This window comes from Magnolia sinica, chromosome 2 (assembly GCF_029962835.1).
Source record: "Magnolia sinica isolate HGM2019 chromosome 2, MsV1, whole genome shotgun sequence".
Taxonomy (NCBI): Eukaryota; Viridiplantae; Streptophyta; class Magnoliopsida; order Magnoliales; family Magnoliaceae; genus Magnolia; species Magnolia sinica.
The window spans coordinates 98,675,819-98,695,267 of NC_080574.1; the positions used below are offsets into that span (position 1 = coordinate 98,675,819).

The 19,449-nt window shown below is 40.2% G+C and overlaps 1 protein-coding gene across 8 annotated transcripts in view; it reads right to left on the reverse strand.

Annotated features, from left to right (window-relative positions):
• The window catches only part of LOC131237296 (DNA-(apurinic or apyrimidinic site) endonuclease 2), a 97,097-nt gene that overhangs the window by 40,736 nt on the left and 36,912 nt on the right, over positions 1-19,449 (reverse strand). For all 8 annotated transcript variants that reach the window (XM_058235000.1, XM_058234995.1, XM_058234996.1 and 5 more), the window contains 2 exons: positions 8,439-8,678; positions 7,950-8,035 (listed from right to left, as the gene is read on the reverse strand). In XM_058235000.1, coding sequence (XP_058090983.1) covers positions 7,950-8,035; positions 8,439-8,678 — 326 coding nt within the window. The remainder of the gene's footprint in view (positions 1-7,949; positions 8,036-8,438; positions 8,679-19,449) is intronic.

Below are 19,449 nucleotides of genomic sequence, written 5' to 3' on the forward strand. Positions count from 1 at the left end.
AGGTTTGGACAAGGGGAACTGGTTGGATGGGAAACAAGTTTGTTGGGACAATTGAGAAAGTATTGATTTCTTCTTCAATTAGAAGAATTGCGCCCCAAAATTCATCACTTGCATCGGTTTGGAGAATAAAAAGTTCAATTGAGCTAGGAATTTCTAATGGTGGTAGATGGGAGAGCTGGGCATCAGGCAGTAAAAAATTTGTGCAACCGGTATAAATCCATGCGTTGAATCGAGCAACTTGGCAAAAGATTAGGGCATGGGTGCGATTATCCAAATCTCTCTATCAATTGCAATGATCCGGCAACTTGCACCAGTCATACTAAGAAGTAATTCAATTGCAAGAAGCTTAAACACTTCTTCCGTGATCAGCACTCCCTCCAGGAATTCAGCAAATAAAGCTTCAAATGGAAGTTTCTTCACCCCAAAAAAGTTTCGACACCACACTATCAATCGGTGTTTGTGGCAAGAAAGGCCATTTTTCCAAGCAATGTCCGCAAAGACTCAAAAAGAAAAACATTGCCCTCTTTCAAAGGCCAAAGACATTGCTCATACTGACTTTTCGGATCTTGATTATACATTTTCTCTAAATGATGATTATGATCCTCAGTCACTCCTTGCCATCCACCAGCCAGAAGAACCCTCTTCTCCTCTCTTCACCTGATCCTGAAAAAGAGTTTTGCCTGCTTTACTATACTTTGGTATAGTGCGTGACATTCTGGGCACTGTTCTTATAATCTTGAGGACAACCCATGGTGAATACTATTACAGAATAGTTATTATACAATGACAGCAAAGTCATCCCCTAATATCCCTACCCCATTCCGACCTTATACATCTTCATTTTGAAGCCTCTCATCCTCTAAATTCAATCATCTCTATGAAATAGAATACCAACCTCCTGCAAAGAAAATCCCAGCCACCAACTATCCAGCGGTCAACCCTTATGTTGTCTATGCCAATCCTCATGATAACTCTAGCAAGAAGATTATCAAAAAGTTACTGGCCCTAAAGCATTCCAACATCATTAAAGAATATGCTTGTGCCTCAAAAGTTTGATCAATACCACGTCCATGCCGGAAAAAAGAGAGAGAGAGAGAGAGAGAGAGAGAGAGAGAGAGAGAGAGAGTCTTTTATCACTCTAAACTTACTGGCTCACCTTCATCCAAATGGCTTGCAGACGGATTCACTCATCTGCATATCGGTGCTATCAAAATTGCCCTCACTTTTCATGCACGTCCAGGTCTTGAAGTAGCCAGTAATATTGCAATTTTGAATACTCGGTTCAATAAATACAGCCAAGCAGTGATCGGCAGCATCCAAACCACGTCGAATGCTGGAACAATGTCCTTTACACTGTACCCCATTTATAATCTCTCTCAGCGATCCATTTCTTCTTGAAGCCCTTAAAGCCCAAATTCAAATTACTGGAGCCCCTCGAACTAATGGCGTCATGGCCGCCACATTACGCTACCAATTGGCTTTTAGACTTCAGAATCATTCGTCAAAGCTACTGATCACTGGCATCAGTCAGACATAGGAAGCTTTACTCCTTGGTACAAAACACAGGGGTACCACACTATACGTTTGTTCCCCAACAATTATCAAACGAACAGTTGGCAGCTATTCTTTCTATGTGATGGATTACAGCATATGAGCAGCATCAGTCTGCCACTGAAGTAAGCCAGAACACCCAGCCTGAGTATATTTGCAGACAGGACGACAATGTTGAAACATGTTTTCCAGTGGCCTCCAATGAAGATCAATTTTTCTCCACCCCTTTGCCTGAAATCAAATTTTTCTCTCTCGAGGACAATGATCCTGGTGGCGTCCTCTACACCAAGCAACTTCCACAACAAAATAAGAATATCTGGTGGGATGTGTGTGAATGTGATCGTTCTTCTTTGATCAATTTGAAGATGAGAATCAGTCAAAGGCACAAAGGTCTTCTTTTCAAAAAAAGCTCACTCGACGATGCAAAAATGGTGATCCAAAAGTGGGTCTCCTTGGAGAACCATCCGGAAATTTTGATTACTATGTACTTCATCCAAAAAAGAAATCCTCAAAATCGTCTCCAACACCACCCAAAAAACCCTTTGAACCCCATTCACCTCCCCCTAAGCCTACCATTGCTCCATATTACCAAAAGGCCTCTCCTTGCTGCAAAGATTTCCTGCTCTTTGCAACTTGAAGCCCCTTTTCCCCATTGCCACGGTGCCTAAAGTTTGTCTTATGAACAACCAGCCTCTTCCAGATTCCTCAATACCAAATTCACCTTCCTTCTACTCTTTTCCCCCTGCTGAGGATTTCGAACTTCCCCAAAAGCAAGAAAAGCACGTTTGGAAAATCAAAACTCCTGCAGGCAACATTGTTGATGGCACGCTGATGGGGACATCACACGCACATGCGCACTCACACCACCCCCCTACGCACGTACGCCAGAAGAAGGAGGGCCCCACCGTCGATTTGGATCGATGATGACGTCCAGGGAGGGTCTCCCAGTTAGAAGACGGAGTTTTTGTTCATAAGAGTAGGCCCGATAGCCAAGAAAAGCCCATCATGGGATCTCATGATTATGGCCACTAGTTGGATTAATTTCATATTTTAAGTTTTGCTTATTTATGTTATTGAGAACATCGTGAACGGTTTAGATTTATTGATTGGTTTTTATTTTAGTTTACTTCATCGCCAAGTAATAGGTTGCGCACATGGCGCAAGTTTTGGGGTATAGGGTTTTCCCTATAAATAGGCACCCTTTGTAGTTCTTTTGATTCATTGAAACTTAATAAAAATCTCTTCTTTATTTTTCTGCTCTCTTAGTGAGTTATAGAAGAATTCAAAAGTAGGTGCGAAGCCCTCCCTTTTCGAAGGGCTAACTACCGTAGTGCGAAGTCACATCTATCCCCATCCGCCCCTACCCTCTTCCATCCATATCTCTCATCTTCTATCATCATTATTGCTTTGAATTTCCCAGCTTTTGCAGCTATTCATCCCCCTACAGCCAGTTTCTAGAATCTGGACCTGTACGAGGGTTGAAACTTCGGCGGAGCACTACGCCTCAACCTTACGTCGGATCGTCCTCAAACTTGGAGGGATTGGAGGTCTCCCCCGGCCGACCAAGGCCTAGGTGTCACTTTGAGGAGGCGAGCTTCCATCATACGTGCGGCCAGCCCACCCGCGCACGTGCGTCAGCCCCGGGCCACCATCTGCACGCAGGAGCTTTCTCCGGGTCAAGTTTTCCTCTGGTTTTTCTCTTTTCATTCCTATTTCCTAAACCCTAGTCTTACTTTGCATTAGCCCTAATTTATTTGCCCTTTTTTTTCACCCTAGGGTTCCTTGAATTGAGATTGGGGAATCCCTTGGATTAGGGACTGTTTGCTATGCATGTGTGGTTGATTTCTATTTCCCTTTGAGCATCATTTGGTTTATAATTTTTATTGGTCCAGTCTTAGCCTGTGTAGGCCTGGACACGCATAGATTCCTCTTTACTTGAATGTTTGGACTTTTTATGTAGGATATGGAATTTGTGTAATCGTTTATGAACTAAGGTGATTTTAAGCCTAAAATCTCATACATCATGTTTAATTTCATATCTTGCATCACACACCAAAGAAGATTTCGGCTGTCGAAGCCATGCTCAATTGGCAAGCTGAAAATGCTATTAACAAGAACCTAACTCTCCAACAAATTCTTACACAAACAGGAGCCAACTATTCAAATTTGACCACCATGGTCCAATAAAAAATTGCTACCCTTAAGCAAGAATTGCAACACATCACAACTACTATCTCAGATTGGAAAATTGCCTCTGCACTCATTGTTCCCAAAGAAAAAAAGAACAAGTCTTTGGAATCCCAACTTGCCTCGATTATGTCCACGTCTACTTCTCAACCCTCATTCCTCCAAGCTTATCCACCCAGCCAACAATCTCCTCCTTTACCTTATACTCCAAACCTCCAACTACAGACTTTGCTTGTTCATCCACCCAATGCTAGCCCATTTAAGGAATCTTTTCCCCCATCCCTACAGGCTTACCTCCACTCTCAAAATCCTAGCTCTCACAAATGTAAATCCCTTAACCAAGCCTCCACCAACACCCCCTACGCTCCTCCACCAGCCTATGTCACTAAGGATATTCTAGCTTCCTCGATACCCATTGAAACTCTTCCTACTAGCTCCATAGACCTCAACCCTATTGCTTCCTTCCTTAAGGCCATAGCCATTACCCCTCTTCCCCGCCCTCTTCCTCTATCATGCAGATGCAAGTAGAGGATAACACTGTCTTGACGTCCTCTTCAAATACAGACTCGAACTCTCTTCCCGAGTGTTTCATGCAGCATGGCACTGTCCATAATCCTTCTTATTCTGAATCAGACACTGGGCAACAACAGCAACCACCCATTCTGGTTCAAGTTCACTATGCTGAGACTATTGACAAGTAGCATCTCTTCACTCTCGTGATATGCCACCTTCCCAATGGCAAAACAGAATATTTGAAATGTACTCCTAGTGCGCAGCTAAAATGCATACCCCAAATGCCACAAGTCCACGCACCATCCAAAAATTCATAGACAGACTGGCAGGATGGTTACAAGAATGGTGGAATAGCCTTGGAGAATATCGGCAGCTACAAGCCCTTCAGTCTCAGACTTTTGAAGCATTTATGGATCTCATCTATGCTGAATTTATTGATTCTATTGAAACCTACAGCGACTTAGCCCGCAACAAGTTTCTCAAGATCAAGCTCTACTCTTTCAAAAAACGAGACACTGAACAACATTACAACAATATGTTTTAACAATTCTAAATCCTCAACGCTAACGATGATGCGAATCTCAAGCAGACATATCTCAACTCTCTCCCAGAACCATTAGGAGAGGAAACTCAAAGGTTGTTGACCCTCAAAGGTCTTAATTTGCAGCAAATCTCATTAGGGTTCATCCACCAGTACAACCTTCAGGCAGTTGAATATATTTGATGCATGACTACACTGAGTTATTTGATAAATTTAAATCCTTTCGTGCTGAAATTAAAAACCAATTCCAAACAAATATATAAATGCCTTCGGTCTAACAATGCCCAAGACCACATGTCTCACGCCTTTCAAGAATACTTAACGTCTGCTGGCATTACCCATCAAACATCTTGTTCATACACACCTTTAAAAAAATGGTGTGGCTAGAAGAAAAATAGGGATTCGTTAGAGGTTGCCCATTCTTTGCTAACACACATGCATGTTCCAAAACGTTTTTGGTCTTATTCAACTGTCCTTCAAGGCCGCACCTTCTGCACTATTTCTAATTCCAATCCATTTCTTCTACCTGCCCAAGTATTTGGTTCTACCGCCCTTATTCAAAAATTGGGAAACACGTTACAAAGACTTTCTTGGATACTCTTACCCAAAAGGTTATGCTTGCTTGACCCTTTGACTAATAGGGGACACGTTAGAGCAGATGTCACCTTTTTTTAGGATACTCCATTCTTTGCATCTCTTTTCATCTCCACTATCACTCCAACCATTACCACCCCACATCCATCCCCAATCATTTCTCCATCCTCCCAGGATGGTAGTACCGGCCCGTCTGCCTCATCACCCCTCCTATGGTTCCTACTGACGCTCCTGGGACATCATCCACCTAACCTGACCTCGATCTTCTGATTGTTGTTCGCAAAGGTACCACTCTTGCACCTGATCATATGCTAACGCATACTGTGTAAGATCTCTAACAGACAGGAAATACACCTCTGGATTCTGTATATTTGTTCGAAGAAATCTTGTAATGTGGAAGAGCAGGAAACATAATATGTTGGCTAGGTCAAGTACCGAAGCTGAATACAAAGCTATGGGTCACACCGTTTGTGAGTTCTTGTGGGTCAAGTCCCTTCTTCAGGAACTCAAGCTGTTTGATGGAACAGCATTGACCCTTCACTATGATAATCGGGCCACTGAAGACATAGCCAACAATCCCGTCTTCCACAAAAGGACCAAGCATATAGAGGTGGACTGCCATTTGATCGTTGAGAAGGTCATGTCCAAGGAGATCACCATGAAGTACGTCAGCTCGAAGGCACAACTCAAATACTTTTACTAAGGCCTTACCTCACACACAGGGTATTTTCATTTATAAGAGGCTGGGTATGATGAATATATATTCTCCAGCTTGAGGGGGGTGTTGAAAGGTTGTGAGTTGAATAAGTTTATAGCCTGAGATGAATAGCTTTCTATGAAGAGATGAATTAGGAGCAAGAATGTAAATACTCATTGTGTTGTGCCCAGCTAAAAGAATAAAATATATGTGGTGGAGTGTTAAGGTTTTAACCTAAGCAACTCTCTCTCCCTCTCATCTTCTCTTTTCAAAACCTCCATTAGCATCTTCATCTCCAGCATCACCACTACTGGACATTTTTTCACCTTTCATCAACTATATCAAATATGGGAGTCTTTTAGATGACCCCAAGTGAAAGACGGAGATTCAGCAACGAGCCGATATTTCGTCTACCACAACAATACCATGTACTGTCAGTCCTATGATGATGCTCTCCTGAAATGATTGGCTGAGCAGGAAGCCCAACATGCCCTATGGGGAAGCGCCCACCAGGTTGGTCCTAAACTATATCAGCATGTCAAGCGCATAGGATACCACTAGCCAATGATGATTGTTGACACCCTACACTTTGCAAAGACAGATTGGCGAAAGGTGTAACACAGAACCATCTCTGATTCTTGGACAGCAGTTAGTTAATGCATTTGTTTGGGGCAGGTGATTGTCTTTGGGGAGGATGATTGTTCTTTCTTCGCTTTGCCCAGCAGGCTTTTTTTTTTTTTTTTTGATAAATTTGATTCAATTCATCCAAAAAAAGAATGTTAATGTAAAATGGGCAATCTATTTTCTAATTCCCATATCCGAAAAATCTGTGTCAAACATGTCAACATAACTACTAGAAGAAAAAAAAATGTATTTTTAGCAATATTGATACATTATATATACAGTTGAAATTTATATCTAATTATATAGAATATTCTTCTGTATCTTATTCATTTAGGAATAAATCTGTATGGACATGTTAGTATATTAGGTTTTCCAAGGTCCATCGTGTCAGACAGCTCAAGTTAGCGTCCAAGTTACATGGATGTAACCTGCCTGCAAATGTAAATCATTCCCTTCCCCGCTCTGAAGAAAAGGAATAGGTCGCTGCTGAGGATCCAGGAGTGCAGCTTATGTGCATTAATGCGCAAACTCCCAGAACACCTTCAGAAACTACGTTCTGGACCTACTCAAATACCAAACCGGACCATTAGTAGGCACGTTAGCAGTTCAGGCCTAGAGAGAACCAAGCAATGATGTAATCAAGTTTAAGAACTTGAAAAGGCCATCAAACAAGCCAAAAGGCATCAAAGGTCAAAACACAAGTAAATCATCGCTTTTTTCTTTCTTTTTTTTCTTTTTCTTTTTTTTTTTCCCTTGAGATGTAGCATCTTTTATGTGATAGGATGACGAAAGAATATCAAGACAAATGGGAACAAGTTCACAATACAAAGAAGAGGCCTAAACACAATTACTTTGGGCAACAAATTGGCCAAGTCATCCACCACTCTTCCCACAAGGGTAAAAAGAAATTGTTTAACCTAGAATATGTCCCCAATTTCATCAAACACAGAAGCTAAGATCTCTGTGTCCATTTAATGACATTCAACAAATCGCCTTTTAATTCACTATGTTATTACTAGCTATGGATTTGTCATACGAGAGATATCATCACCCTCGCCTACTTAAATGTCAATTAGTATTACAAGAACAAGGGAGAGTCCAAAACATGATCTTTCACTAAGAATACACTGCAAATACTGCATAGCATGAGGTGATTTGAAGGAACCAACAATCCAGTCAAAACAGCTGTTTTCTTCTTTTAATCATACATATTTTTAACTGGAAAGGGCAACAGCGGAGTACCTGTAATGTCTTGAAAAAATTGAACTTAAAATCAATCCTTCCCTTATCATCGCAGTCTGCTCGTGGTCCATATAGATTGAAAAGAACTGCCAAGGGTCATTAGTTTGAGTTAGAAGTAAAATGCTAAAATACTCTTTAAGATGCCTGAAGATACTGAAATGAACCCTGTATAATAAAGAAATTTGAAATAAAATAAATCACTGATGTAATATCATTCTCAACTCCACCAGTATGAGTTTTGCACTCTCACTGCCAGTCCCAAGCCCGAATAAAGGAGGGTTGTGTCAGGTTGGCAGCCAGTATCAAGCTTCCACCACAATTTTGATCAACACTATATTATCATTGTTATGAGCATTGAATCTAAGATCCAGCATGAACAAATTTCAAGTTGGTTCTTAATGATGGAGCTACAGTGTAAATTGCTTTGTTTGTTACTCTCCTACTAAATGGATCGCTTGAGACAGGTTCTACCATAACATGCTAGCTCACCAAAATGGCCATGATCTGTGATGATACAACGCCCCTCACTGTCCATTTTAAGAAGGTCCTCTTTCGTTATCTCCTCTAGGCCCTCCACTTCAATTGGCATTTTAAGTGGGCAATCTCCCATCCTGTCATCCCCACTTTTAGAATGTTTTAGGAGACCTGTGAAGCCTTCTTCTGCTGCAAGTGGCAAAGCCACTTCATCGCTAGAAAATGCTGATTTTACCCGGCAAAATGTTGCTACACCTGCAAAAAAAAAGAAGTCCACATCAATAAAAGCATACGGAAAAGACATCATGGTCTAATTTCACTGTATCAGAAAGATGCAGAAAAGACAAGTAGGCATGGTCCTCTTTCTTTAGAATTTAGTCCTAAATCTAAGCAAATCGACAAACAAGTTAGCTGATAACTAAAGGAGGATATTCTGGTTTTTTACAACATAGACAAATTGGAGGATCCTCAATCAGAGCATTGTATGGTATACAAAGATTCTCAGTTCTGCTAAATGAGCCCGTGGTTAGGGATTCCAGACCATCAGTCAGTTGCAGCCTTGATTGTCCATGCTGAAAAATCTACCAAATTGGAAGATCCTAACAATCTTGGGACATTTTCTAGTTGAATGTAGGCAGTTTCTGTGTTTCTCTTCTTAACATTATTTTTCTAACCACAAAGAGAAAGGTTAGGATTGTCCTACTGAGGAGATCTTTAGGGTGTGGTCCATTCCAACAGTGATGTGACAAACCAACATCTGGATCACCAAACCACAGGTTCCACTTGGCAGAATCGAGAACCCAAGTATCCTGTCCAAAGCCTCAGGTCAAGGAGCCTGTATGTAACTCCTTCCATCAAATCTGCAGAATAGCAAGCTTATCATACTGTGCTTTAAAGCAACAAGCAAAGGAAGTGAATGCCAATATTCGGGGGAAAGAAAGAAGCAACTAGATTAGCTCAGTTAGCTTCATCACATCAATTGGCAGATACCAAATGATGCAAGAATGAGGAGCATCTTCTGAGGGTGAGTCTACAAAATCACATCCAAAACTAGTCACTGTGCTAGTTTGCAGGCATCTTATGGAACATGTTGAAGAGCAAAAAGTTAGCTACTAATAGATTAGCGCACGCAGCTAAAACTTAGTAATCGAACATCTAGTGAATGCATGGATCGCCATTGGTTTGTGTAACTGCACATTCTCTACAACTAGTTTGAGGATGGGTACTTTTACTACATCAATGACACAGTAATTGCACCAACTCATAGGGAGAGAGACAAATGAGTTTGGGAAATCTACAAAGCTATCTCACACTGTCGCAAGTAGAAAGGCAAGCAGTAAAAGCTCACATGAGTCAATACTTTACCAAAACAAGAAGGCACACATTGGGGAAAAAAATGTAAATTTTTGAAAAACTAGAAGAAGAAGAAGAAGAAGAAGAAGAAGAAGAAGACTCGTGACTCAATAATTTGTGAGCTGATGAATACTTCAATAGGTAACAAGATGAGGGAAAGTAGACTTACATGAGTCTTCTTCTTCTTACATGTGCAATGGAAATGAAGAACTGCTCCAGTTAGATGGTGTGAGTTCATACAAGTTGGAGGCTCTAAAAGGGCAAGAGGAAGGCCTAAAAGGAAGGGGTTGGAAGTAGTAAGAAAAGATTTAATGGCCTATGGTCTAACTGAAGATATGGCTCTTGATCATGGTGTGCCGTAAAGGCCATTATGGGGCCATAAAGGCCGTTACGTAAAGGTAACAGTGGCAACTGTTACACGTTACATAGTCGTAATGGTCGTAACAGCCGTTATGGAAAAAAATGACTTGTAATTGCTGTTAACAGCACGTTACATCCCCTATAAATACCATAATAGCCCCATAATGGTCTATGACAAGACATATGCAGGTTTTTCATACTTTTTAATCAACATTACGGAGCAGATATAGGTTTTTTGGGAGTTTTTTCAATGAATAAAAAATAAAAAAGAGAGACCGTAACGGCCGTTACGGGGCCATAACAACCGTTATGCCCCGTATCATAAAGGTAACGGTGGTGGCTGTTACGGCCACCGTTACCGTTACGGAACACCTTGCCCTTGATAGAGTGGTATGGTGGAAGAGGAGTCATGTAGTTGATCCAAATTAGTTGGGATAAAGCTCAGATAATGATGATGATGATGAATACTTCAATAATCACGTGCCTTACTATTTCGACAAAATTGTTTTTGAATAATAACTAGATTCTTAACAAATTAGTCATGAGGTATTCAATAATTCTGAAAAAATCAAGAAATTTTGAACTTGTTTTCCTTTTTTTTAAAGGTAACACTACCAAGGTTTGAACCCTAGATTACACTGTCTCCACCAGCTCATCTAACAAGTGGGAGATTGAAAATTTTTTTCCTTAAAGAAACCCTGAATTTTCTTTTCCCCAGAATTTTCTACAATCGCAATTATTGCCTTGCAGAATCTTTATATAATCTAAACTTTGTACAATGAAACAAGGGCAGGCATTACTAATAATTGTTTGGATCTAAGAGTTTTTGATGTTTTGACGTTGTATATGTGCATCAATACTGAATGTTGTAACATGCATTACAATGTTGAATTTTTTTTGTAGAAATTATGGAGAGAATCCATGTATGGGGATTGGTCTGAGGTAATTGATTCTGAGTATGGTCTTCCCAAAAAAAAAAGATGCAACATGGGCAATCTATTCATCACCGTGCTATAGAAGAAATGGAGGTTAGAAAAGACGCATAAGTGAGATGCATTATTCACCTCCGACCTCCTAGATGGGATCCAAGGGATTGCAGCATCTTGAAAGGACCGGAGGGACAGGTCACTAGGAGACAATCAGAGCATGAAATGGAATTTGTATTGAAGATTGCAAGAAGCTTGGAGGAAGCAGATAGTTGTGAACAAGGCTAAGCTTTGTGTATAGCATTGCAGAGGGCAAAACATAATCGATTAGTTGTGGTGTTGGTTCCAAAAATTATTTTAAATGGTGGATAGATTGGATCTTTTAACCCAAATGATGGTTGTACAGCCTTAAAATTGAAGAAAAGAGAAGAACAGGATAAGAGAAAGAAGAGAACGATGAGAGAAGAGGGAGAAGGGCTGTGGTATTAGCTCACACACCCACATCCCTCACTCCTATTATATTAGGGCTCTCATTATTAGAAAGAACATTACAAAACTGCCCATCTTTACTTAAATATTACATAAACTAAGCCTATAGGCATAAAACTCTAACCCAACACATATTTTTAGACCAATAATTACGAGAGACCACTCATGAGACCAAGTCGATCCACCCGAGTGATCACAACAGCCAATTTAACACTCCTTGAGTTAGAGCATAGATACCATACATATTCAGCTTGGAAATAAGCTTTTCGAACTAAGAATTCCCAAGAGCTTTATTAAATAGATATACATATTCATAATACAAATTTCTTTCTGAGAAACCTTATCACGAATGAAGTAGCAGTCAACCTCTATGTTTTGTTCTTCATGAAACACTAGATTGTTGGCTATATGCATAACAAGTTGACTATCACAGTATAAAAACATTCAAACTCGGACTGCAAATCCTAGCTCTTCCAAAAGTGATTTCAGCTACACAAGTTCACAAGTTTTATGTCAACACTAGACCTAGCAACAACATTCTGCTTCTTGCTTTCTAGGTAACTACATTGCCACTAAGAAAAGTACAGTAACCTTTAGTCGACCTTCTATCAAATTTTGACCATTCATAAATCTGCATCAAAATACCCTACTATTTTAAGATGGTCATGAGATCTATATAAGATACCTTTCTCGGGTGCATATTTCGAATATCTATTAATCATAATAACTACAGCTAAATGTGAAGCTCTGGGAATTTACGTGAATTGGCTAAAGCACATTTACATAGAACGTAATATCAGGACTAGTAATGGCTAAATAAATGAGCTTCCCAACAAGTCTTCTATAGATACCAGGGTCTGTCAATAACTCTCCTTCCTTCGGATTAAGTCTAAGATGAGGATCCCTAGGTGTATCTGCGGGTTTGGCACCCAACATTCCCGTCTCTTTTAACAAATCACAAACATATTCTCTCTAGCACAAATGTATCCCAACTTTAGATCTCACCACTTATGTACCCTGAAAATAGTGAAGCCAAGGTCTTTAATCTAGAACTAGAAGTGAAGATACGACTTCAATTTGTCAATACTCACCAAGTCACCACTTGTAACTACAATGTCATCCGCATATACAACAAGCACAATATGATCCGATATAGTAAGCTGAAATAAAACCGAGTGATCTTCTTCTCTTCAAACCATATGATATTACCACATCACTACTTAAACTAGGCTTCAGGTGATTGTTTCAGCCCATAGATTTATTAAATCTTCCTTTTTGTTCTAGAGTTGATGAACAAAGCACTGTTCAATCTAAATTACTTCATATGATGTGTGGGGACCAGCTCAAGATCCTAGTCTGTTAGGCTTTCAATATTTTGTTCCTTTATTGATGACTATTCTAAAATGATCTGGCTATGTCTTATGAAAAATTGGTTAGAAGTTATTTTGTATTTCAGAATTTTTTTAGTGAAACAAAAGTGAATTTGGCTTAACTCTTTGCATAGTTAGATATGATAAACATTGGAATTTGTCTCGTGATTTTCAATCCTATGTGCAATGTTATAGTCCAATTCATCAGACCTCTTGTGCTTACACAAATAAGTAAAACAGGGCGGTTGAGCACAAGAATAGACATTTGATAGAAGTCACGCGTGGTTTACTCTTGCAAATGAATGTTCCACAGTTTTTCTAGGGTGATGCCATACTATCTTTTTTTTCTTTTCTTTTCTTTTTTGAAAAGTTGGGGTGATGACATAGTTACATCATGTTATTTGATAAATCGAATGCCTTATTATTTCCTGATAATTCAATCTTTTTTACTCTAAAAGTTTTCATATATGCTTGTTTGTTGACCTATTTGAACCTGGCCAAGATAAACTTGATGGGTTCATGTTCGTGCCTAAGTAGTTGACTATGTGTATCTTAACATTGAGGTCGGGAGTTCAAGCCTATCCTTACCTAAATGGGGATTTAAAAAAAAAAAAAAGAAGGTACTCTCATACTCAAAAAGGTTATAGATGCAATTGTCCTTCACTTAAAAGGCATTTTGTGACAGTTGATGTAACATTATTTGAGAACGTCTCATTTTATGCTAAAACTGAGCATGTTGCAAACGCCACTCATCTAGAAGTTCCATTACCTAATGTGTTCCTAGCGGATCTTGTTACTTAAGCATCGCCGCCTCAAAAAGATTTCACGTACATCTATTATAGTAAAAGGAGAAAATACCACATATTGCAATTGTTTCTTCTCACACCACACCTTCATCCCCTGTTCCTATTGAGGTTCCAATGTCTCCAGTGTCTACCGAGATTATCAATGATCTACTCGGTTTGGCTTTGGACAGCATTTACCTTTTATGAACAGCAATAGGCAAATTATTGACAATCATGGTGATGCGGACAGCAGTGGTGCACCATTTAGAGTGTACCAGAGCCGACAGAGTACCGGAGTGGAGGGGTTGATGTGGATGGACGTTGAGTCCATCGGACCCATTTTCTAACACGCTACGAGTGCAGGAGCGGCATGACCGTACCCTGACCATAGATCCATGGGTCGGATTTCATACCCTACCACACGAGTGTTTTAGTTTTAGGCGTTTTTTGTTCTTTTCCTTATTTCAGGGACTTTATTGCACTTTCTTTACTTTTCATCTTTTTTGGCTATTTTTCTTGTTTTCAGGGGCTTTAGTGCACTTTTACTTTTTCCATAGCTTATATATACGTTGTGAGAAACCCTATTTTCATTATTATTGAATAAATAGAAATTAGTCTCTTTTCTTCTTCTTTATTCAGGAGATTATGGTTTCAGGATTGGCCCTTGGGTGTTGAGGATTACGCCACGATTTCAGGTTTCCTTTTTTCTAAATCTTCGAGGTGTAGGAAAAGGTAAGAATCATCTTCCTTTTCTTTTGACGACAAAAGGACCCGTACTTTCCTCATCTCGAACCCTTCGTTCTTCACCCCTTTCGTTCCTCTCTGAATACCCCCTTTCAAGTTTGAACGAAAAAGAGGGATGGTTAGTTAGTAGAATCAGATCCAAACTTGACCGTGGACTGACTGATGCTAGATCTGGAATATCCTCTTATCCCTAGGTCCTCCCCTTTTACTGTTTACATGATCTTATGCTAAGGGGTATGATCCTGACGAAATAACCTCATCTTTGTGTTGAGATTTACCTAATCCTTTTGATTGGAAACAGTTAGTTAATTGGTGTATTTATTTGAATATTCTTTAACTTGATTATACATGCATTTAGGGTTAGGTCATCACATGTCCCTGCATCACATGGTAGACACCAGACATGCCAGAACCAGTGTTCGAAATATCTGCACCCCATTACGTATCACACCCTTAGGATACGAATACGTACTGGTTATCACATAGGATATATTAGTTGTATCGCATAATGTATCGTTGTTGTTGGAAACATGAGGAAGCATTGGGAAATTGGTCGAATTTTTCAATGAAACTTAGTGATTGTTAAAAAAAGACATCAATGCACACTTATAAATCAAAACATTACAAAAAACAAGTGCACATAATAGGTTTTCTTTGTATAGGGTCCTAATCAATGCACTATCTAACTGAATTGATGGAATTGATGCAAGTATATTCAAAGTCTATTCATTTAATTTATAAATGTAAGAAGACGTGGAAACACAAGCAATTCATCCAAAAGCAAAAGAAGAATTACTAGATCAGGTTACATACATGTTTGATTTTATGTTTGGACACAAAGATTGCAACCGATTTTTGAGAAATTGGAAAATTTTGATTTTTTTTTTTTTTCAATTTTCCACAACTTGGCCCATCCCTCTAAATGTTGAAATCGAAGCTTCTAATCCATAATTTTTCATGCAAAACGTGTAACGCCCTGAAAATCGGGGGTCGAGCATAGGCCTAACTCCCAAGTTCCAACTCATCGCTTATGCAACATAGATAATGATGATTAAATGTTGTCCGTATTAGTGCATTAAACATGAATGGGATTATACCAAAACAACATATCATACTCCAGAGACAAGTGAGTTTTGCAAGCGGAAGACTGTAATACATGCATAAGATATATGAACTGTAGTAGGTCTCCGAAGTGTGATCATGTTACCAGGTTAAATATATACATGTATACTCCCAAAATGTACAAAATGAATATACATGTGTGCTCCAAAATACAAAATAACAGTGTAAGGGCATCTAGTCAGTGTCCCTGTAGCCCCGGCGATCAGGACACGGCTCACATGAACCCGCCCGATAATTGCATGTAGGAGAATGCCTCCTCGTCATCCTCGAAGTTTGGCTCCACCTCGTAGGCATCGCCACCACCTACAGCTAAGACAGAGTCTGGTTGGTGTACACAACACCGTCCCAGAACGTGGGAGTGAGTGATCAACTCAGTGGAGCTATTAAGTAAAGGTTAACATGTTATCAATTCAGTCAAGCAGTAATGATAAAGCAATACAACAAGCATTCATAAGTACTCTGGTTAATGCAAGGATGTAATGTATTAATGATGTATGCCCTCGCCTGCACTCCCTCTGCGAACTTCATCTCACGGTCGCAGCATGCATCCCTTCCACAGTGCTCAACTCCAACGCCAAAGGCACATGCAACGCGGTGCATGAACATGATTACCAAGTTCTTATTAGACCTTTTCCTACAGCAAGATTGGGAAGCTAAGGTACCTCCCTTATATCAATTCCCAAACAATAATCCATTCTAGGGTCGTCAATCCTAGTAAATCTCATACGAAGTTGCGGTTCTAGGTCATTACAAAGGGCTCGTCACCTGATCAGTGTAGGCCTAGTTTATACTCTAGTTGCTACGGAAAGGCTCGTCGCCTCAACGCAGTCTCAGAGTATGCTCGAGGTCACTACAAAGGGCTCGTCACCTGATCAATGTAGGCCGACAGCTCGAATACAGTGTTCCATACCACCGTATTCGGCTCACGAGGCGGTGTTGCTCACTGGTCACTACGGGGAGGCTCATCGCCCTAGCGTAGGCCGACAGCTCGACCACGGTATCCCATACCACTATGTCTGGCTCATGAGTCTTAGCGGATCAAGGTACCAAGGTTAACGGGATTTCCATTGGTGAGTTTGGTACCTTAGGTTCAAGCAGTAGCATCCATACATGGTGAACATATATCGGGTCAATTGGGTTACTTGACGAGCTCGACTAGTACGAGCGTACGTCGAGCCGATTGACATGGAGTGCGTAAGCACTCCGTGTGGCCTAAGCACTGTCGACAACCCAAGTACGACTCGGATTCATCGAACACGTCCGGTGTGGCGAAACAACCTCAGCCACCAATCCAGGACCTGTTACCGATTACCTGGACTATATCATAGTCCCAAACACACTCCAAAACAATTTATTTCACATGTGATAGTCAAGAACAGCATGTGATAATCAATCCACATAGAGATCTTATTTGAGCATTTTAACAAACACATAGTGTACATGTCAACATACATAGGCATTTCATCACAAATCACATAATAGCAAGGTAGGTTACATAAGGAAACCATAAGTATAGATAAGGAGGTTGAGAATCCTGTCTCAAAGCCCTTATATCATACCTTTAAACAAGCATTTACTCATTCAGATATTTTTACAAGCACTTAGACTACCCACTTCAACATACGTAACGTATGGTAGCGATAACGAGTGTTAGGGCGAATCCTTCCACCAAGGAGTTGTCACACGCATAACAGTCATACATTCACGACGAATAATCATAGCAAGCACGAATCCAAATTCCATACTCATTCAATCATGCCAACAAACACATGGAATACACTATATTCAACATAGTTCATATATATGTATAAAGCGCAGGAAACATCATATCTAAGCATGTGATAGCATTCAAGTCAGTCATAAATCATTAACTAACATGGAAAGCCTTGAAAACCATAACCTAAACATTTATAGTCCGCACCTTTCGCCGGTAGACTCGTAACAAACTCAGTTTAAAAGCTAAGTCTTTGTCTACGGCACCACAACAACCTATAACATGAAATAGGTTAGCTATTTCATCACTTACACTATTGGAAACCCCAAAACAGATTAGGGTTAGGTTTACTTACCTAAGAACGGAATCGGAATCTCCGGAATATCGATACAGGAATGGTGGTTAAGCACGTGGAGCGGCGGGATTGAATCCCAGGAAGAAACGCCGACTCTCTCTCTCACTTTCTCTCTCTTTCCTTCTCTTTTCTCTCTTCTCTCTCTTAGGGTTTTCCAAATTCGTATGGAATGAGAGAGAGAGGGTTTAAGACCCTTATATAGGCCCAGGATTGATGGAAATGGCCCCAGGGCCAAGGTATACTTAGGTTACAGCCAAATAGCGTCTGTTCCGAACCAACAGAGCACTTCCGGAGGCCCCTTTTCTGCATGCGGTCAGACTTAAGCTCCCTGATATTGGATCTAGGTTGAGTTAAATTTTCGGTCCGATCAGATTTACAGATTGACCGTGGCGGACCAGTTTCAGTTCAACAGTCATCGATACTTGATCAGAGCCACAAGTGTACTGACATGTGTTGGAAATTTTCCCTCATCCGAGGGTGTAATTAGGTCAGATTCCGACGATCTGAATCCTTAGATTTGGCCTGCAAGCGAACGACTCAATTCACTTAAGTTTCAGTTCACTCTCTAAAGGTATTCGCGTTTCTCACACACTTCGCGCCGGGCTCAAGTTGTGCGTTTTTTGGCACCGTTAGGACTTGATTTCCGAGGTGGTTGTCAAGTCCAGGAATGCGGTCCTAACCATATAGTTTCGCAGTAATCGAACTTTCGACGCGCGGTCCAGGTCCGATACGGAGTCTCAAGGTGCTCCCGAGAGCAACCGGGTTTAGAGATTGATCCTAGATTTCAGGGTAATGCAGCACCAATGATTCTGCACGTCTTGAGTCTTACAGATCATATATAAAGTGGGTAGTGCTAATTTTACAGGTACTCTAGCATAGCACTAGCTAATTTTCGTCTAATTTCTAAAGGATTTGGTCCTGAGTGATTTCTGCCTGAGGTGATACTCGGGTCTTTGTACGGATTTTTCTGAGACGTTACAAAACATGAAAAATCTTGGATTTGTAACAATTTGACACTGATTTAACATGATTTACAGAAGGGAAAAAAAAAGGATAAAAAATCGAACATGTGGGATATATTCCACTACTTGTGCGTTTCGTATCGCACAGGTGAGATACAAGATATATCGTGGGATATATCGGTTGATATTGTCAATACTTAAAAGACTGTGATGGGGACATTAGAGGACCTACTCAGGTGTACCAGAGACGAAGACGACCACCCACATCAGCGCAACTTTCTTTGTGGATAGGAGACGAGTTCCAGATGGTGCCCGCCGAGCCATTTTAAAGACCCCACATGTATTGGACGTGCATCAGAAATACCCCACTTTGGGATGATACATGTGGGTTGCTTAAGAAATCATTTTAGTCATAAGATTTCTATTTCGTGTCAATCCGACCGTTGGATCTTTGTCGGTCAGGCCACCAGGCCACCAAATCTTTTAGATCTGGACCCCTTGGACTCTGATCTTACTTTCTTTATGTTTGTTGTTATTTTTTGGATTTATTTGATGGTTGAGATTGATAATAAATGTTTTTGTTTTTCTTATTTTGGACATAAATGTTTTAGTTTTTCTTCACTTAAGTGGCAGAATTGTAATTATGATGAATTTTTAATAATAAAAGAACACGAGGGGTGAAGTGGTTGGATTTTGTGATTGAGAGAGAGAGAGAGAGAGAGAGAGAGAGAGAGAGAGAAAAGCACTTGTTTTCTTCTCCCATCTTCATACAATTTGAAAATACTTTTATGCGATTTGGAAGAAAGATTGGTGTAAGGCTAACCTTCATCAAAAGAGGTGCGAGGT